The sequence below is a fragment of the Bidens hawaiensis genome, unplaced genomic scaffold, assembly GCF_021521415.1.
Source record: "Bidens hawaiensis isolate Kalapana, Puna unplaced genomic scaffold, B.hawaiensis_p1.1 tig00034198_1, whole genome shotgun sequence".
Lineage (NCBI taxonomy): Eukaryota > Viridiplantae > Streptophyta > Magnoliopsida > Asterales > Asteraceae > Bidens > Bidens hawaiensis.
The window spans coordinates 749-21,749 of record NW_027495902.1 but is presented as its reverse complement, the minus strand read 5'-3'; the positions used below and the strand labels follow the sequence as shown (position 1 = coordinate 21,749).

Genomic DNA, 21,001 nt, shown 5'->3' with positions numbered 1-21,001 from the left:
AAGTCAAAAAAAGGTTAGGTTCTAAAGCAGCTATCGGAGCAGTAGCAGCTTGAAATTCGCATACCAAAGACGAAGGAATTACCCACTTTCTAATGCAATACGGCAAAGCTTAGGGAGTCAGCTAGTCCAACATCAGTCATTCTAATGGAATATCTGGAATATCGAACTAGGAAATGAAAGACTTTCTTTCTTTATATACGAGTCAATTACATACCGGAAATATCGAACAGTAAATGCTATACCGGAAATGCGATATCTAAAGTCAATCTCAGTGAATTCCGTACCAAGCAGCCCAACCAAAACCTAACAGTATATCAGATCTATCCTATAAAGGTAGTCCAACACAAGTAATCGATACTACGCCTTCGCCCTTTGAGAAGTTACTTTGTGAAATAGGATTGCTCCCTTGTACAATTTCTTCATTTTAGATAGCTAGAGCTAAGCCTGTCCTAAGACAGAGACTTCCAGATGGTTATTATGTCCTAACTTTTTATATGAAATGGATATATAGGAGTGCTTATGTTTCACCTAGCTTTGACACATGACATATATGTTGGATTAAGCCAATTCCAATCTTTTCTAAAATTAAGGTCATCTAGACCAAACTTTAATCTAGTCATAGACATATGATCAATTTTCTAAAATTAAGGATGCTAGTTATCATGCCTGCCTAAATCCTGCTGGAACTAAAAAGATTAATAATAATGAATTAAAGTTTTTTCTCTTATCAGTACTTTGATTTCATGTTCACTTATTGGCTATTTTGGAAAAAATAGTAAAGCATTCGCATAAAAACTGCGAAATACAACAGCACCCTAAAATTTACTGCAGATTTAAGATTAGCAAATCTTACCTTCTTGGTAATTTTCGTTCAGTTTAATTTATTTTTCCTAAAATCCATATACAATCTGCAATAACTTAAAAGCATTATTTTCAAAACTGATAATGATGATCACTAGCATCCCCTTTACATGGTGTAATTAACAATATATATCCCTCATTTGAGCTTTGCATCAAACACTTGGTGTGCAATTTACTTTCATGTCATGTTATAATTTCATTCATTTTCAAACTAATGCTAAATATTCATCATCCAAACTAATAAAACTCCAAAAACTGGATGAACATGAGGCATACCTGCAGTGCAGTATTGCAGAAAACGCTTCTGCCTTTAATAGCAAATTGTAGAAAGAAGTGAATGATACTGATAGATGACAAGAACGGAATGGATGAATATATATATATATATAGTGGTGGTTAAGAATATCATTGATTACACGAAAGGAATTTGTGTATAAAAGTGATTCTTGGAGTAACTGAATGAAAAGCAATCACTCTACTTTTGTGATTTGTGAACAATAAGGAACGATTATGCAAATGCTTAAAGTTAAAAGTGAACTGACAAGCACGATATCTAGTATTAAAAAGAAAGGAATAACACTTGTGGGCATCAGGGCAGAAGACATAAATGCTCTCTTGGTGAAGTCCCACAACCAACATGGACGTAATATCGACATTTATCGCATCAGTAGTGCCTTTGTCAAACATTCACAAATTCTGCGGAGGGGAAAGAATTTAGCCTTATACTCATTATAAGGAAAGGAATAAGTAAGAGTAAGTAAATGAGAATGACTGAAACTTCCATTCGTAGACTGCTGGATAAGTAACTAATTGGCCGGAAGCAAAGCACAATCCAAATGAATCATGAACAAACAGGCGGTACACTGGTAGAAAGTCCCACTATGTTCTTTGCCACAAGCATCATAGGCAGATAAAACAATCATACCATCCAATTTCTATATTTCCTTTTTCTTTTGTGCATTAAGCTTTTTTGGTTTGATAAATTAAGTATCTGACAAATAGGATCATTCATCTTTTTATATTAGTAAATTGTATTTATATTCTTTTATTTACTTATTTATTTTCAGGTGATTAAAAAGAAGTAAAAAACCATCATCCATAAAAATGCAACCGTTTTATTGTTGCATTAAGTAGACAACAAGTGAACTGGTTTAATTACCCAACGACAATTACTTGCTATCTTATAGACAAACTGGAGCATAAACGTTTATAATAAAAGTTAAAAACACTTTTCCAAAATCAAGGCAACACTAGTTGAACAAACTACTATATATAATATATGGTAAACGTTGGAGGAATTAATTAGATCGGATTTGGATAAGTAGAACGGGATTAAAGGAGAACATTTAGAGAGAAGATATATAAGACCATTTTTATAATTTCATTCATAACCTTAAACAGAAGACGAAATGGCAGCCGCCTTACAAATTATATATATAGTTACCATAGAGTAGGATTTGAAACTGACCCTTGGATCAAAATATTAACCGTCTGATAAGGACATCCAAGATTGAATATTAACCGTCTGATAAGAATCCAAGATTGAATATTGGCCGTGCGATAAGGATTAAAAACCAACTTTTTTTTCCAACGTGATTGCATCTTCCTCTTCCATCAGGGCAGTTTCATGACGGTTATCATAAACAAAAACAGTTTTCTCTCTTTTCATCACGTGTAGCGGTTCCTTCCACCCCCTCTCTCGTATTAGCAATTGCACAACCTCTATCTCCTCCTAATCATAAATCCGATTCTTGAGTTTCATCTTCAAAATTGAAGCCACCCTACATTGAACTGAACGCTCCCAAGTAAGTGAAATCGATTCTCTTCTCTTTGCCTAACAAAACGATTGGAGAATGTTGAGCAATCGAGGTGAGTGACGCAACCGAAAGGGATTATGATAACCGAATTCATTTTCTGATTCAACCCTGCCTTCACGATTGAAGTTTTCAAGTCCAACTCACATATCAATTGATTGTTTTTTAGCTAATGTATGATTCACATTTTAAGCCTTAAGGTTTCTGATTATGTTCTTCTTTCTTTTTTTTTTTTAGTTTGTGAACAGAATTCTGCTATTTTATTATTTGTTAAATTTTTTTGTTTTATGATGATGATGCTGGATGTATTGATTTTGGGAAATCTCAGTCAGTTGCTTAAAGATTTTAGGAAGAACAGAAGAAAATGAATGACTGAGTGTTTCAAACTAGAGGTATGTTTTGTGATGATAAACTTAGCATATTGCTGCATCTTATAATGTAGTTTTTTGAAATTTTGAGTTTATTTGCGGAAGCCTGACCATTTCATTTATCTGCTGGTGGTTTATGATCACATGCTGATCTTGAAAAGTGGTTCACCTACATCCTCTAGATCATCAAAAAGTAAAGTCGTGTTTTTTCAATCTCAACTTTACTTGCTTGAGAATTATGCTCTGTTAAACTACTTGAATTTGAAATTTCACATGTCAATATGCTCATGCTCTCTATTGCAGGCTTTTTATAACTGGGCTATTGCCATATCTCATCAGTAAACAACTATCTCGAAAAGTTTTTGGAGGTATTTGTTTATAAAGTTTTTGTATTCTCCTCTAATTGTGTATAACATTAAAGATTACGTAGAAATTGTTTATAAATTTTATGTTCATGACCTGAAACTATAAATCAAGAAACCAAGGTAGAAAATGCTCATTTATAGCGTTCTTATGATTTGTATTCAATTTGCAGTTATAATACACTTTAGTTTTGCTACATTGAGATGTCAAAAAAAAAAATCATGTACCACATAGTTATATAAATTATTATTAATTTTGAAGTAAGACTAATTGTGTCCTGTTGGTGAAATCATGTGTTAGTAATTATTAGAACTTTGAAATTAATTGAGGGATTTGACGATTACTTTATCGGGGCTGCCTTCTACAGCATATGAAACCCTCAACAGAGGGAACCAATGGTTGTTTTAGACAGAGTGGTGAAAGTCATTGCCTTGAAAAATAAGGTATAATTTTTATTCAGGTGAAAAAGGTTTATGTGGGACGTTTAAATTTTGAATTCTAACATATATTATTGTTTGTAGGTGTGAATGATCATACCGAGGACATCTTTGTGGTTATCAACCTGAAAGGAATCGATCTACCCTTCATCATTGGATATTCTCATATTCTTGCTAGGGCATGGGGTAAGTAACTAATATGTTGATATTAACATCTAATCTCTGTGAACTTGGTTTTCGATTCCTGCATTGTTTGTAACTTGACTTCACATTGGTAATTTTTAGACCACTGCTCTTCGAATAGCCAAAAGAAGAAATACATAACGTTTGGTTTTGGCACGCGGTAGAGAAGCTATGAAGTATGAACTCTATGGATGGCCTAACCCAAATTGCCTTAGATGGGCAGGACTGGTCTACAAACATGTTCTTGGGAAAGATGAACATGTGATCTTTGAGAATGTAAAGCATTCTAACAGAAATTGTTATGATATTAATTCTTAACAATACAATACAAAGCCATCTAAATATATAATACGATATGCTAAAAAAGGCCAGTGATTAAGGCATGAAATAAGCAAGCCAATAATGAAATGATATAAAATGGAAGACAAGAGAGGAAGCAAATAATTAGGCAAGATAACATGCATAAAATATGCTTGGTAACATTTACTCCCCCTCAAGTTGAAGCATGGAGGTCTGTAATGCCCAACTTGTCGAGTAAGGCGCGGAAGCGATTTGTGCCCAATGGTTTAGTTAATAAATCTGCAATTTGCATCGTTGTGCTAATTTTTATGGTTTGTATTTCCTTGGACTCCACACGTTCCCAAACGAAATAGCAATCCATCTCAACATGTTTGGTTCGTTCATGGAAGACGGGGTTGTTTGCTATATGCCGGGCTGCTTGATTGTCACAAAATAACGGTGTCGGGTCATCTTGAGGTACATCAAGTTCTTTTAGAAGCCATCTCATCCATAATATTTCATTTACCACGACCGCCATGGCTCGATATTCGGGTTCAGCTGATGATCGAGAAACAACCGGCTGTTTCTTGGATTTCCAAGATATGGGAGCGCCTCCTAAGAGAAGTATGTAACCGGTTCGTGACCTCCTGGTAAAAGGACAACCAAGCCAATCTGAGTCACAATAGGTGGTGAGGCTCGTTCCTCCTTCCTTCGGTAGTAGTATCCCTTGACCTGGAGTAGCTTTGAGGTATCTAAGAACACGATTAGCAGCCTCTAAATGACTTGCACGAGGATCACCAACAAATTGACTTAAAACATTTATGGCATAAGCGACATCAGGTCGTGTTGCTTGAAGGTAAAGGAGTCTCCTAATTAACCGCCTATATTGGTTAGCATCAACCTGTGGCTCTTCGGTACATTTGTCCAACTTCAAGTTTTGTTCCATAGGAAATTTGCTCGGACGACATGCTGTCATCCCAGTGTCTTGAAGTATGTCAAGGATGTATTTTCGTTGGCTCAGAACAAGGCCTTCATTGGTTCAAGCCACCTCAATTCCCAAAAAAAATTTTAAGGGACCAAGGTCCTTGATGCTAAACTTGTTGTCGAGGAAGATTTAAATTTCTGAATTGTATTTAAATCGTTGCCAACCATGATGACATCATCGGCGTAGATAAGTGCAGCAATGAACACATCCGTCGTCTTGAAAATGAATAACGAGGGATCCGTTCTAGTTTCTTTAAAACCGATTTCTAGTAAGGAATTGGTGAATTTTTTATACCAATTTCTCGATGCTTGTTTAAGCCCATATAATGATTTTTTTAGTTTACAAACTCTGTTGTCACCTCGTCTTCCAAAGCCTTGAGGAAGTTGCATGTAAACTTCTTCGTCTAAATCTCCGTGTAGGAAAGCATTATTCACGTCAAGTTGATGAATATGCCACCCTTTCTTCACAACAACCGCTAGTAAGCTTCGCACAGTGACTAGCTTGGCCACAGGCACGAAGGTTTCATGAAAATCTATCCCTTCCGTTTGTGTGAAGCCCTTCGCCACAAGACGTGCTTTGTATCTTTCAATATCGCCATTTGGTTTATACTTTATTTTGTACACCCACTTTGAATCTATAGCACGCTTCCCTTGTGGTAAAGCTTCAAGGGTCCAAGTTTCATTTTCTTCAAGAGCACGAATTTCCTTTTTCATAGCGTCTCTCCACTTTGGATCTTGAATGGCCTGGTTAAAATATTTTGGCTCATAATTGGAAGTTATGGCAGACAAGAAGGCTTTATGTTTGTTAGTAAACTTTTCATAAGAAATAAAATTCGCTAAAGGATATACCACTGAGGACCCTTGATTGGAGGTGGATTGCTCGTGATCTATAGATGGGGGTAATTTGACTTCATAATCTTCAAAGTGCTTGGGGCGTGACCTGCTCTCTTGTCCTTTGTTGGTTCGATGTTAACAACTTGTGGACTAGGGGATTGAGAAATCATTTCTGGGCTGAGCATCTCTTCTTGAATAGTTGGGCTTGGATTAGGCTCAATGTTAACAACTTGTTGGTTGTCTATTGGGTTGTTTGGTGTGGTAGGTTGTTTTGTAACATTAGGTTGATCATTTTGATGGACAGTCTCATGGTTAGGCTGTTGCATTTCGACATCATGTTCATTTAGACAATCTAAACTTTGGTTGTTAATTCATATTCTTGGCTAGGATCTGAAGGCATATTTGGTTCGGTTTGTGGCTGATGGTTTCTTTTTTCGGGTCCACTTTCTTGTGCTTGAGTTTCAATATCCCACCATTTTGGAGGAACAAAAATCTCTTCCTCCTCAACCGTTTCATTTTTATAAGGAAAAAAACTATTTACAAATTTGACATCCTTTGATATGATAATTTTATTATGTTTGACGTCATATATTTTATACCCTTTTATGCCACGTGGATACCCCAAAAAAATTCCCGGTTTGCCTCTTTCTTCGAATTTATCGCCCCTTGTTTCCGTATTTTTAAAATATGCAAGACAACCGAAAACCCGTATATGATCATAATCGGGTTTTTGGTTATATACAATTTCATAAGGGGTTTTATTTTCAATAATTTCTAAAGGTAAACAATTAATTATGTATGTGATGCATTCCCTCCAAAACCTTGTAGGTAAGTTAGACTCAAATCTAAGAGCCCGAGCGATTTCTAAAAGGTGCCGATGTTTATGTTCCACCACACCATTTTGTTGTGGTGTATGTGAACACGTGGTTTCTAAAACAATCCCTTCTTTGGCATAAAACTCAAGAATGCAATTTGATGTGAACTCCCCCCCCCCCCCCCATTATCACATCGGATTTTCTTAATGTTTTTCTCAAACTGAACTTTTATAATTTTATGAAAATCAACGAGACAAGTACTAGCCTCATGTTTGTGTTTTAGGAGAAAAACCCAAACAGCCCTACTAAAATCGTCTACTATGGTTAGAAAATAACTTACCCGAGAAAAAGAAGGCGTACGGTATTTCCCCCACACATCACAATGCAATAAATCAAAGCAAGCATTTGTTTTGGTAGTGCTAATAGGAAATGGTAAACGGGCAAACTTAGCCTTAACACAAGAATCACAAAAATCCTTTTGGTTTAAACGAGTGTTTTTAAGAAAGTCAATATGAGAAAGTTTAGAATTTGAAGCATGACCTAATCTATTATGCCATGTGTCAACCGTTGTCATCATAACTTTTCTCTTGTCCCCCGTCATCCCCATCTTGTATAGAGCTTTCTTACAATCACCCACTCCAATCAATGTCCTCGAACTCAAGTCCTGCATAACACAAAAATCGGGAAAAAAATGTGACAGCGCATTGGAGATCTTGTGACAATTTACTAACAGATAAGAGGTTGCATTTAAAATCGGGGGCATGAAGGACACCCTTTATTGTTATTCCATTAGGTAAGGTATATTCTCCTCTACCCTCAACGGCTATGGAGTCCCCATTTGGTATAACAACGGGTGGTTCATGATTTTTCTAAATTTTGTTTTTGAGGAAAAAATCATTGAAAATTATGTGCTCGGTGGCACCCGAGTCAATAATCCACTTACCTTCATGGCTAGTATTACCTGCCATGTTGGCAACCAGTGTGTTTTCTTCTTTAGTGACATTCATCTTGTCGCCAAAGATCTTAACGAACTGTTGGTATTGCTCCTTTGTCAAACCCGGTATGTTGCTCATCCCCTTTTCAACACAAGCGGCTTTCGGTTTAGCTTTTTCTTGTTTTCCTTTACTCGGCCACCATTCCGGATACCCAATAAGTTTAAAGCATCCTTCCTTTTTATGACCATCTTTTCCACAAAAATCACAATGCTCAATCCATTCACCAAAATTACGTTTTCCATCCTTATGGACATATTTATTTTGTGACAGATTCATATCCTTCTTCCCAGGCACAAAGGCTTGAAAAGCAGTTGCATCATTAATTGGTCTTTTTGAACTAGAAATGGCTCTTTGCTGTTCATCTTTTTTTACCAAATGAAAGCCTAAATTGAGTGATGGTGTAGGCTGCATAGCAAGAATTTGAGTACGTATGGTTCCATACTCATTATCTAGCCCAAGAAGAAATTCATATAGCCTCTATTAGTCCTTGAAGTCACTAAGTTTCTTTCCAAGCCCGCATGTACATCCATTACAGATGCATAAAGGAACCGGAAGTACGGACTCAACTTCGTCCCAAATGGAACGTAGCCTCGTGAAGTAGGCGGAGACGGATGACCCCTCTTGTTTGATCATGGTCAAGGAATGTTTCAGCTCGTATGCCCTTGGTGCGTTATCCTTCCCGAAACATTCCTTCAAATCTGCCCAAATCTCTTGCACGGTGGAAGCATATTTTACGCTGGTCCGTATTTCTTTCTCCATTGTCGTGTTTAACCATCCCTTAAGCATGGCATCACACTGCAACCAGGCCATGTAGGTTGGTGAATAAGGTTCTGGTTTCTTGATTGACCCATCAATGACGCATATCTTGTTCTTAGCAAACAAGAAATTCAACATCTCTTGGGACCAATCTGTGTAATTTCCATCAGTAAGCACGTCATTAACGTGTAACTGTCTTGGATAATCAGAGGCATGTATGTAATACGGAGAGGTATGATCAACAGCCCCTCCATCGGTTTGTTTTCTTTGGTCGCTGGTCATGGCTGAGTCTAGTTTTTCTTTATCACCAGTCATGGCGGCTAGGGTTTTGATGGTGATATGGAGGTTTATTTTGAGTTAGGATCTTTTATGTAAGGCTCTGGTACCATAACAGAATTGTTATGATATTAATTCTTAATAATACAATACAAAGCCATCTAAATATATAATACGACATGCTAAAAAAGGCCTGTGATTAAGGCATGAAATAAGCAAGCCAATAAGGAAATGATATAAAATGGAAGACAAGAGAGGAAGCAAATAATTAGGCAAGATAACATGCATAAAATATGCATGGCAACGTTTACATTCAACGTCGTGCATAGCCAATTTTAATTGAAGGTAAAGTTAGGATGTTATGGTTTTTATAATACCAAATATCTTTAATTTGGTTATGTATTTCAGTTTTTTATAATCTTTCATATATATTATTGGAGGACCAATGACTGCGCAATTGGATCAACTAGGAATGTCATCTGCTTATGACACAAAACATATTGCGGACAAACGTTGATTGGATGAAACTATGGTTTGCTTAATACTACAACTTTTGACCCAAAACCAGCTTACTACACTACCCGTTTGTAACTGAAATTTTGTGTGTTATTGTTAAACTTTTGAGGTCAAATTCGTTGACTTCCATGCTTTAAAGGTTATAACATGATGGGATTTTGTTCATTTAATTCCAGTGCTCTTCTTTGGCAATGTTTGGTGAGTATAAACGTACTTTCTGCAAACTTTAACGGGACGAACAAAATACGTTCGTATGCACCGTAAGCTTCATATAATTATTATTAATATTTAAATATGTTTTTAAATTTTTTATTTTCAACATTCAGGTTTCTTGTGTTTGAAAATATGGAAAATGGAATCCTAAAGGAGCATTCAAATGGTAATTTCTGGTCTAAGATTTCATGTTCCTTTATTATGAAGTTTTTGTTGAAGTTTGGATAATTTATTTTAGATCCTTTGAAGACTCCACTAAATTGGAGTATCAGGATAAAGATAGCTGTTCGTGTGACTGCTGCTTTAGTATGTTTTAATCTTTTATATAGTAATCCATGCACTATAATGATCTTCCAAAGTCCTTAAAAGTTATACCACATAGGAATATCTACATTTCTTCTGTGGCCCGCCGTGTATCATGTCTCCATCAGTTCAAGTACCATCATGCTTTATGAGAATTACAATGCAAAGGTAAACAAAGTTCTTAAATTAGTTTTACTTTTAAGAAAAAACTGCAACTATGTATATCCATATAATGATTTTGGTCCTTAAAAGTAAGGGTATTTTGGTCAACTCATATGAAAGGAAGGACAAATGCGGACGATTGTGGAGCCGGAATGCGTGGTGAACAAGGAACACTAACAGGCTGAGCAACAATCTTACAGCAATCCTTAAGAAAGAGCAATTGTTGTTTTTGGTGTCTGTAAACCTTGTAATAAACTGAACTGATGAAGCTATATGTTGATGATTGAAGCCACAAAAACAACACTACAAATAATTCATTCAAGTTTATGCCATACACATGTGTTCTTGGTGGCGTGTTCGCTTCCAAAAGTTTTATTATATTTTATTTGCTTCAGTGACCATCGGACTTTGATTATATGGACCAAACTCATATGATCTGTTTATGTTATTACACAGTTGATAAGCACCTTTTAACTTTAGAACATATGCAGGCCTTACAAAATAAAGCGAATCGAGTGGAACAAGCTGGGCTTGTGCATATTTTGGATGTGTCGGTGGTGCTCTTGGAAAGGCTGAACTTTATGTTAAAAGGTACATGACTCTTCTTCTCCCTTTTCTTTTATAGATAGAAAGCGGGTCAACCAAGTTGAAAGCTCGCTAAATTGTATTTAAATAGAGAAAAAATATAGCTGGCTCAACTGACTCTGTTTTTAGATGAATCTATTTTGTCCAGTTAATTAATCAGTCCATTTCAACATGATTACGATCTGTTTATGAATTTTTTTAATGACAACTTATATATATGTTTATTAAATGGGTTCCCCAACTCTATATTATTTTTTTATTGAAATTCCTTTTTTATAAATGTTAAATCATTATCTTCGCATTTATAAATGACTATATAAACTAATATTAAAGATTTTATCGTTAGCGAGTCAAAACTTAATAAGCGAATTATTTCTATAATGTTTTTATTGTTACATTATTAGCATAATGTTCATGTTATTTCTAAATTATTTTTATTGTTACAATATTCTATGATAATGATCCAAAACTGTTTGGGTCGGTTAATGGACCAAAACAGGTTGGATCAGCTAATCTACCAAAACTGGTTGGGTTGGCTAACGGGTCAAAACCGGTAGTGATTAATAACAGTACAAAACTGATTGACTAAGCTAATGGATCAAAACTTAATAAGCACTCACAGTTGTCCTATAACTATTTTTAACCTATCAGTGACAGATAAAATGAAGTGCCATGATCATTCAAAAGACAATTTTTATTTAATTTCAAAATGTTTAAAGATAAAGTACTTAATGTGTGTATTGTTATGAATTAACCATTCTCTTACTCCCAAAACATATGAAACTCAAACTTAAATACCTCAAAAGACCATATATAGAAGTTAAGACTATATCTTTATTGGTATTAATGCCACTACTACTATTTTATATTATTATATATTAAATGATCAGAATATAGTATAAGGCTCTAAGATCAATCCGGGCTGTTTAAAGTATTTTAACTTTTGATCTGAGCCCTTTAAAGTTGATTGCATCTTAACCTATAGAAAAAGATAACTATTTTTTTTTTATGTAAACTCTCTTTTGTGGTCTTGCTATAAGTTATCTATTGTTCCAAAGTTTTTGTCTAGTGTTGCTTATCAATTTGAGAATGCAGATTTTATTCCAGCCGACTCAAAACATTCATGGACAACTCCTGATAAGAATGCCATAGAAGTTAAAGGTGTTTCATCTGGACTTCTTTAATACAAAAAAGTTGTTTTTGAATGATATTAAGACAAGGATATGCTTGACGGTTTCCAGTTCAGTTGTTTAATTAGGGAAATTTCGTTTACATTTGTAACTTATCAAGTCACAAGTTTTTATGCTGATTATAAATATAGAATTACGTCTACCTTTTGAAAGACGGTTGACTTAACTTTGTATTCCGTTTATCTTAGTTAAAAATCTGTCTTGTCTTTATTCTAATTCAATTATGTGTAAAATGTAGTTATTACATCTGATAACGGTGTCCCACGGTCAAAATGAACTATATATTAATAGATAAACTTATTATTTTTGACAAACGGTCAAACTCACCATTTTTAGAATGCAAAAAAAAATATATATATATATATATATGTTATTATGACATTCAACAAGGCGCCCAACAGAGGGGTAATGTAGTGATCACATTCCCGCATTGATGTTTCCGTCCACCGGACGGGTAAAGCACTAGTTAAAGAGAGATTGCTATTTCAATTAACTACCCACTACGTACAGAACATGAGAAACTGACCAGTAAATAACAATGCATCAATTGACCCTCTAATTACAAACAGTCATAATGAATTGCAAACTTGCACTGGGAGCACTTAAAAATCATATCATACTGCAATTGTCTGTAACAGTCACTGCATCGACCATCAGCATTAATCCCTTGTACAAAGGTGAGAGGATAAGGGTGATCTTCGATCTCAACTGTTCCTCCAAACTTGACATTGATATACCTGAAGATAGGCTCATTCCACTTGGAATATGTATATTGCTCACACTGAAGTTTTAGAGGTGCACAAGCACTGTGCATAGACGAGGCACACGTGCTGCAATGATAGAACCACTCATTTGGGTCAAACTCAACCTCACAAATGTCACAGAAGTATTCACCACTATGGTTCTCAGCTGGATGGTATCTCAGATTCAATGGATGTTTATCATACTTGTGCCTAATCGTTCTAGGTAATAACAAAGCACACAACGAATGCAGATAGAAATCGCAAGTGGGACAATGAAATCCCACACCCTCTACCGGCCACCAACATGCCTTACAGACCATCTGTAATGATGAATCTTTTATTCTTCGGAGAAGATGATTAGGGTGAGCTGCATGTGTGATTACATCAGGTATGAAGCCACAACTAATATCCACATAATATTCACATTGTGTGCATCCATATGCGAAACCATTGCAAGATAAACCGCAAATGTCACAATCAAACAAACCCAACAACTTTCCAGGGATCTTTGGCATAAGAACAAGCGTATGCTTGGGATGATCATGGTGGTCTTGTATTTTATTAGGTAGCCTAGTGCACCACTCATGAAGAACAGAATCACAATGACGCTGAGAACACTTGTAAAAGGGCACATTGGTGATTGGTTTCACACACCCGTCACAGAATAGTTCCACTTTTTTCATAGGATCATGGAGAGAAACTGACCCGTTAAGGAGTGTGTCAAAAAGAATCAGCGGGTGTGGATGACAAAACATTTCACCATCAATCTCCCTTTTGGTAACAAATTCACCTTTGTTGATAAAAAGGTGCATAGAAGGGTTGTCATTTTCATCACGAAATGGACACCGAATTAGATTAGGATGGTCGTCGTCTTTGAAATTTTTGTATGTTTTGCCAAAGCCTAATGAATGAATGACACGCTTAAAGTTAAACTTAAACTGACAATCAGAAAATCTAGTATTAAAAAGAAAAGCATGATTAATAACCTGCGGGCATTAAGATAGAAGACATAAATGCGTCATTTGGTGAAGTCGCACAATCAACATGGACATAATATTGACATTTATTGCATCTGTAATGCCATATAGCTGAAATAAGAAATTTATCACAAACCCTGCAACTAGGAAAGAACTTAGCCTTTTGCTCATTATAAGGAAAAGAATAGGCAAGGGTAAGTAAATGAGGATGGCTGAAGTTCTCATTCGTAGACTGTTGGATTAGTAACTTGGCTGGAAGCAAAGTGCAGTTCACGTGGATCATGAAATGAGAACACGTTGTACAATGGTAGAAGGTCCCGGTATGCTCACCTTTACAAGCATCACATGCAGATGTCAACGGACGGAAATAACGTTGTAGTTGATGAGGATGACAAGGATGGTCCATCTTCTGTTCGGACGTTGTCGCACAGATTATGTCCATGTCGAATTTGCAAATGGAACAATGATAACTATAGAACTTGCTCCTCGAAATTTTGCAAATATCGCATAACCTCTCACTAAAAGAAATTTTGAAACCGGAAGGATAGAAATCATGCAATTGAATTTCCTCAGATAATGTAAGATTATGACCAGGATGTAATGAGTGGTTTTGATGGATTGCAGGCAGTTGTGCACAGAATTTGTGTAGGGAGTAATCACAATCCTTGCAGGTGTAATAACACAGATGAAATGAATAAATCTCTTCCTTATACATATTGCATTCACCAACATGGCAGTCTTCTTCCACATGATCATCTTTATCTTAATCTTCGTTTTCTGTGTCAGAATTTACATTGTTGTGGTCCGGATGCAGTTGGACAAGGTTGAGCTCATGCTCGTGGCTAAAGTGCTGAAGCTGCTCCATAGCAACTACATCCAATAATAAAATATACATGTGTTAAAAGCAAATGGTGTTGGGTACTGGTTGAGGCTTTTGTCCATTAAAGTTGTCACGCGGGTTCAAACTTTGTAAAAGTTGAATTTTAGATTTTCAGAAAAAAAAATATATGCATGTGCTACAAAAATGATGTAGCCGCAAATGTTCTCATGTTATGTGTAACATTCGTTAAATTTTTTTATTATTTTTCTAAACCCGAAACTGACCCGTTTTATTATTTGATGTGATTCGTTTAATTATACATATAACCATATGCTACATATTTCGTATGTAATATTTTTTTCTTGCCTAAAGTTATTTAATAATATTAATCGTTACTAATATATATACTAATAAAAATTATATAACATGAATAACATTATTGATGCATAACCAAAGTACATTCTTTTTAATTTAGTTATGTCACATTTTTTTTTACCTAAAGTTAGTTTTTTTTAAAGATGAAAAATATCCTCCTATACCATTTAAATTTTGATCAAAAAACTTTTAATAATGAAATCACCATATTCAAACATTCAAACCTTGTTTTCAATTCTATTAATTGAGCCAATGGTCAATTCAAAGAATTAAAATTTATTAATTAGCTTGACCAAATTCAAATTATCTTACATTTTCCTTGACCTTGTTCTCTTGTAAATAGTCACTCATTCTTTTGCTTTCACTTGTCATTCTTCATCTTCCAAATTTATTAACAAGAAGTGTTTTTATTCTCAAGTTTGACTTTGAAAGTCAAACCATGAAGAACTCAAAATTTCTTTTTCTTTCTTTCTTTTTGTCATCTAATCAGGGTATGTCATATGTTGTTTTCCAACGTGTTTGGTTTGTTTAAAATAAAATACTTTGTTGAACACAACTTTCCATAAGTGGTTGTTCATAAAAAACAAACCCAACTCGTTTTTGCATTTATTTGGTTCGGTTTAGTTATATATATTCTTTAAACATTTAAAAAAATTGATTTTCTTCACAATCTGAAAATAATATTTTTTTGTCATGTTAGACACGAACTTAAACAAAAAGTTGAGTTCGGGTCCGACTTAATAACTCGACTAATCATTATTATGACCCAAATTTTTATAAATAATTTAAAATAAACTCACTTATATATTTTCGATGAAAAGACTAAAAATAAGAAATTATAAAGGTAATATATATTTCTTTCAAAAACATAAATACTAAACCGACAACTAAATTTGTCTAAGTCTTGTGTTTTATTTTGTTTTTCTTAAATCCTATTTTAAACCTAGAAATATTTTCTAGGGTCGCTCGTCAAACCGAACTCATCCGGTTCAGCTCGCTTAAAAGTATAGTTCACTTTTACTCGCTTAACTTAACAAGTGAGTTTTTCATAACCCATTTTTAACACTTTTTAATATTTTTGGGGTGTAGCATGTCACAAGTTTTATTTCGTTAATTATGCGCTTGTTAACAAACCGATTCACATTTATCGTACATGTTAATATTATTCTTGCATATTGTTTATGCTTATACGTGAATTATGTCCAACGTGTTTGCTGTTTTTATGGTGGAAGTTACGCAAACGCAAACGCATACACATAGTGGGAGGGTCCGACTGGACATACCTGCGCCGTCTAACGTTATGACTTCGGTTGTTTACGTAAGGTGGTTCTCATTTCCCCTACTTCTACGGCTTCGGCTAAATGAACGGACGACACTATTTGATTTCATTTACATTATGTTTGAATATTTATTGCATAACGATCGTTGAATCGAGCATTTTATATATATTTATATAAGCAAAAATTTATGAAAACTCACCAACATGTGTTGTTGACAAAACATATTATTTTAAACATGCTGCAGGTTGACACGATGAAGTGCCAGGACAAGAAAACTAGTTATACATTAGGATTATTTCAATGAATAATATTTGTTTCATTTAGATGTGATGTTGTTTGTCTCATTATCAAACTATTTGTATACTTGCGAAATTATGGAATAAAATAAATATATTGTCACTATTAATAGTGTTACGAGCTTACGAGTGATCTGTATGTTGCACCCAGACGTATTCCGCTTAAAGCCGGGGTGTTACACTATGAAGGATATAATCATGACCCATCTCCATCCTAGGTTAGGTTAATTAATATGGTTATCTCCCTGTGTACTTTGTCTTAATCACTGTGGCTTAATTCTCTGATTTGTCAAATAAAAAATGAGACTTTTTTTATATCCAAGATATTTTTTTTATGTATCATTAAATCCATCTTTGGACGTAAATTATTAATGTAGAATAAAACATAACTTTGATGACGCAAAGCATTGATTGGGTCATTTGACAGTAATTGGTTGGATTTAGTATTTTTAATTTATTTTTATTTGGTTCTTCTTTTTTAATTTGAGAATTAAATAGTTACTCGCGTCATATCAGTTTCGTAACAGTCGGGTTTTACCAACTCACAGTTGTAATGTTCGAGACCGACAATGTTTGGGTTTTACCAACTCTCACGTTTTTACCAACGGTTTTGTATACCATAACGATTGTAACAAAAATCAACTGAATTCGCGTTGAGTTACCACCGCAATGCTTGGGACAGATAACACTCGGGTTTTACCAACGTCCGGGCTTATCGACTCACCGCCGTTACGTCCGGGACCAATAACGCTAGGGCTTTACCAACGCCTGAGTTTTACCGATTAAATACGCATCGTTTTAAATATTTTATTTGCTTATAAGTTAATCTTTTTTTATGTTAATTTGATGAATTTATATTTTAGGTTTTATTGCAAGGGTATTACCAATGTTGTTTAATTATACGATAATAAATGTAATCGATACTAATCGAATTCGTGTTAGCTCGCCATTGTAACCCTTGGTTTTTACCTGATGGATTTTACTGATGTCCGGGTTTCAACACTTGGGTTTTATCGACTGAACAAACATTGTTTTAAATATGTTAATTTACTTTGTAATTCTTTGTACGAGTGCCGCTATTTTTTTTTGGGGGGGGGGGTTATTTTAAATATGTTAATTTGAAGAATTATTTTTTTAGGTTTAGTTTTTGTACCTTAACAAGCGTAGCCAATATCGACAGAATTCGTGTTGACTGGCTACTACAAGTTCTACCGACCGAATTCCCCGCACAACGTGTGCGGGAAAATAAGTATCGTTACTGTTACGACCATTTTAATATGTTATTTTTATATTATAAGTTTTCCGAGTGTCGCTATTGTTTCTTGCGTAGACAAGTTAAAATTTTTAATTTAGTGTCGATATCTACCAACTTAACCCGTGCACCACACAAGACGACTGGTACATAAACCGATCCCACCTACCCGGCGCAAAGTTTGCTTCTATTGTTTTTTTAAAGTTACGTTTTAGTTACCTATTATATAAACATGATCAAATACATTTTATTCTTAACATGAAAACAATGAAAACCAATTTGCTGTTATTATTAGGTTTATTTTTATAAGTATTTGCTGTTATTTTTTGTTCGTATTTGCTAATTTTCAATTACGAGACGTTATAAGTATTTGCTTATTTATATTTTGTTGTTATTATTAGATTTTTTCTTTTGTTGATATAAGTATTTGTTGGTATATGCTGTTATTATTTTGTTCTTGATTTTGATTATTTTGTAGTAATTTTTAAGTTTTTTTCTTTGTTATTGTAAATAATTGTTTATGTAGATTAGTATTGTAGTTGATATTGTTTCTTACGTTCTCATTTTTGTATAAATTGATATTATTTCCTACGTTCTCATGTTAAGACCAAAATGCACATAAACCTTCCCCACCTGTTATAAACTTTATGGGTCGCTCACCCTCAAAAGCAACACGCCTCTACCAACTTTTATTTCACATTAGTTTAGAGATAGATAGTTCCAACTCGTTATTATGCACTAAGAGCATTCCCAATGGCTTCTCTATCTCAATCTTTAAAATTTAACTAAAAAACACAATTTCTTTAGTTTATACATTATTTTCTAAAAACCTCTCCCAACCCATTCTCCATTTTCATCTCTATATTCTTTTTTTATTATTTTTTCTCTTTCTTCTATTTATAATCTTAACTCTAACTATTTTATCTTATTATTCTTTTTAATATAAATTGATTTTTAATATATATTTACAGAAAGGTAGTGGAAATGGAGTGTTATGTCAACACTCTAAATTTTGAGGCTTCCTATACCATTTCATTAAAATTTAGAGATGGAGTTTAGAGATAGAGAATGAGTTGGAGTGGTTATTTAAATGATTTTTTTAAATTTTAGAAATAGAGATAGGTATGGAGAACCCATTGAGAATGCTCTAATTAGTAATTACATGTGTGAAATGGATAAGAATGCAAATTTAAAATTAACTTCCATTTGTGGAATTATCTTAGCAATTTCAGTTTATATGATTTTGGTCAAATGAAATATAAAGGGAAATAAAAATAAGAAAGATGATGATGAATATAATCCGTTAATCTTAAATTTGAATGGTTGAGATTTATTTAAAAAAAAAATTGATGAGAATTGCATGAAGATAATAAGTAATAACCCACCTATGATGATTTTTCTCTCTCACATGAATGCGTATATCAATTATTTCATCATTTTAAAACTTCTATAACTTTTTCACACGACATTTTTTTTAGAAAAAAAATTCACCATAATAAAAACGTTTTTTTTTTATCTTTAATATGAATATCATATTGTTATATAAAAAAGTTAGTGGGTTTTTTTTATGTTGTGTTCTTGGTTGTTCATTGTGTTTTTAATTTGGTTTTTCTATGCATTGTTATAGATTTTTGGTCATTGTGTTTTTCAGTTGGTACTCATATTAAATATTAAAGATAGAAAAATAGTATTACGTTCATTGTGTATTATGCTTAAGTCATTGTGAAATATAGTTTTCATTGTATTTTACGTTTTCATGTCATTGTGTTATATGTATTCACCATTGTGTCTTACGTTTCAGATCATTGTGTTATATTGTATTCATTATTGTGTTTACATTTCAGGTTATTGGTGTAATATGCATTCATCATTGTGTTTTTAAGTATTAGATAATTTGTTGTTATTTTATCATTATATTTACATATTATTATTACACAACGGTGTTATAGTATTTAAAAAAACACAATGATGAGTTGACAGACACAATTACGAAAAAAGACACAATAATGTAATTTTTGTTTTATTTTTATATAATAAAACTATACTCATATTAAAGATAAAAAACGCTTGTTACTATGGTGAATTTAAAAAAAATCATATGAAAAAATTATAGACGTTTTAAAATGATTGGGGAATTAACATGTGACTTGCATGTGGAGAGAAAAAATATTATCTATTACTTTTATACCCTTTTTTTTTGTTCCTACTTAGACACATGTCAATTAATTATCGTTTCTTACACTTTTTATTTTGTTAGCCTTTATATAACAACTCAACCCTTTGGTCAAAATCCCTAAAAATATACATGCATCCTACAATAGAAAAAGAATTATTTTCAAAACATGGTGTAACAATATAATTCTCATTTGAGCTTTCTATCAAATACTTGGTGTGAATTATGCCTTCCGTTCATGTTATATTTCTTTACCATCCATATATACCTTCTCTATACATTAAATTTTCAAATAAACAAATCTCTAAAAATTGGAAGAACCAGAGACAAATAGAGTTTCTTCCTGTAATTATAGTTGTGAACCCCTTAAAAACACCATGGGCAACCACTAAAACACAACACATGTCTATTTCTCCTTCAAAAAGAGGACACCAAATTGCTTTAGAAAGAGAGAGTTCCAACTTTTATGCCGTACCTAGGTTTTATGTGAAATGGATAAGAGTACTTGTGTTTCACCTAGGTTTTACACATGACATAACGTCGGATCAAGATAATCTTAACGGGATCATCCCATCATCATATATTCTAGACCAAGTTCATTTGCACAAAACTCATAAAACTTGCATCGTTATGAGACACAAAACCGACTCCGGGTGTGAGTCTAGCATAATGTATACAAAACTACATTATACTAGAGTAGTAGACTTGGTACCTATATAGATACCCTCATATTGGGTCAGCATTAAGCTTGGGCCCACCTAGTTTGACCCACTGGATTGAGCCCACTTGAGGTTAAGTAATTGGTGGTGATCATGATGGTTTTAAGAATTTAAAGCAGGTAGCTTTTTTTTTTATTTTTGAACGACAGGTGGCTTTTTGCAGATTTAAGATTATCTTACAATTATAAACTTATAATATATAATATTTTTTTAAAATTTCTTCTGCAATAATAAAAGCATTATTTTCAAACAGGAGGGAAAAAAACAAACAAGCAAACAAACCACTAACATCCTCTTCACATGGTTTACCTATATGTCACATTTAAGCATTTAATCAAACACTTGTGTGCATTCTACTTTCCTTTCATGTCACATGTCTTTCATTCCCAAATTAAATTCCATTGTCTGTGTATTAATATTAATTATCAAAAC

At 33.8% G+C, this 21,001-nt stretch overlaps 2 protein-coding genes, 1 long non-coding RNA gene and 1 pseudogene across 3 annotated transcripts; 1 reads left to right on the top strand and 3 right to left on the bottom strand.

Annotated features, from left to right (window-relative positions):
- Nucleotides 1–4,519: 4,519 nt before the first annotated feature.
- LOC143585878 (secreted RxLR effector protein 161 pseudogene) lies at nucleotides 4,520–5,251 on the bottom strand (annotated as a pseudogene).
- A 3,162-nt stretch (nucleotides 5,252–8,413) lies between these two features.
- LOC143585876 (uncharacterized) lies at nucleotides 8,414–9,004 on the bottom strand. The gene has a single exon (XM_077067556.1). The coding sequence runs from the start codon at nucleotides 9,002–9,004 to the stop codon at nucleotides 8,414–8,416; it is 591 nt and encodes a 196-aa protein (XP_076923671.1).
- Nucleotides 9,005–9,805: 801 nt separating this feature from the next.
- LOC143585875 (uncharacterized) lies at nucleotides 9,806–10,127 on the top strand. Its single transcript, XR_013144609.1, has 3 exons — nucleotides 9,806–9,860; nucleotides 9,933–10,000; nucleotides 10,077–10,127. It is a non-coding gene; the product is annotated as an uncharacterized LOC143585875 (long non-coding RNA).
- A 2,366-nt stretch (nucleotides 10,128–12,493) lies between these two features.
- Nucleotides 12,494–14,096, bottom strand: LOC143585884 (uncharacterized). The gene is made up of 3 exons (XM_077067561.1): nucleotides 13,903–14,096; nucleotides 13,664–13,749; nucleotides 12,494–13,578 (listed from the first exon to the last, which is right to left on the bottom strand). The coding sequence occupies exons 1-3, from the start codon at nucleotides 14,094–14,096 to the stop codon at nucleotides 12,494–12,496; spliced, it is 1,365 nt and encodes a 454-aa protein (XP_076923676.1).
- Nucleotides 14,097–21,001: the final 6,905 nt, after the last annotated feature.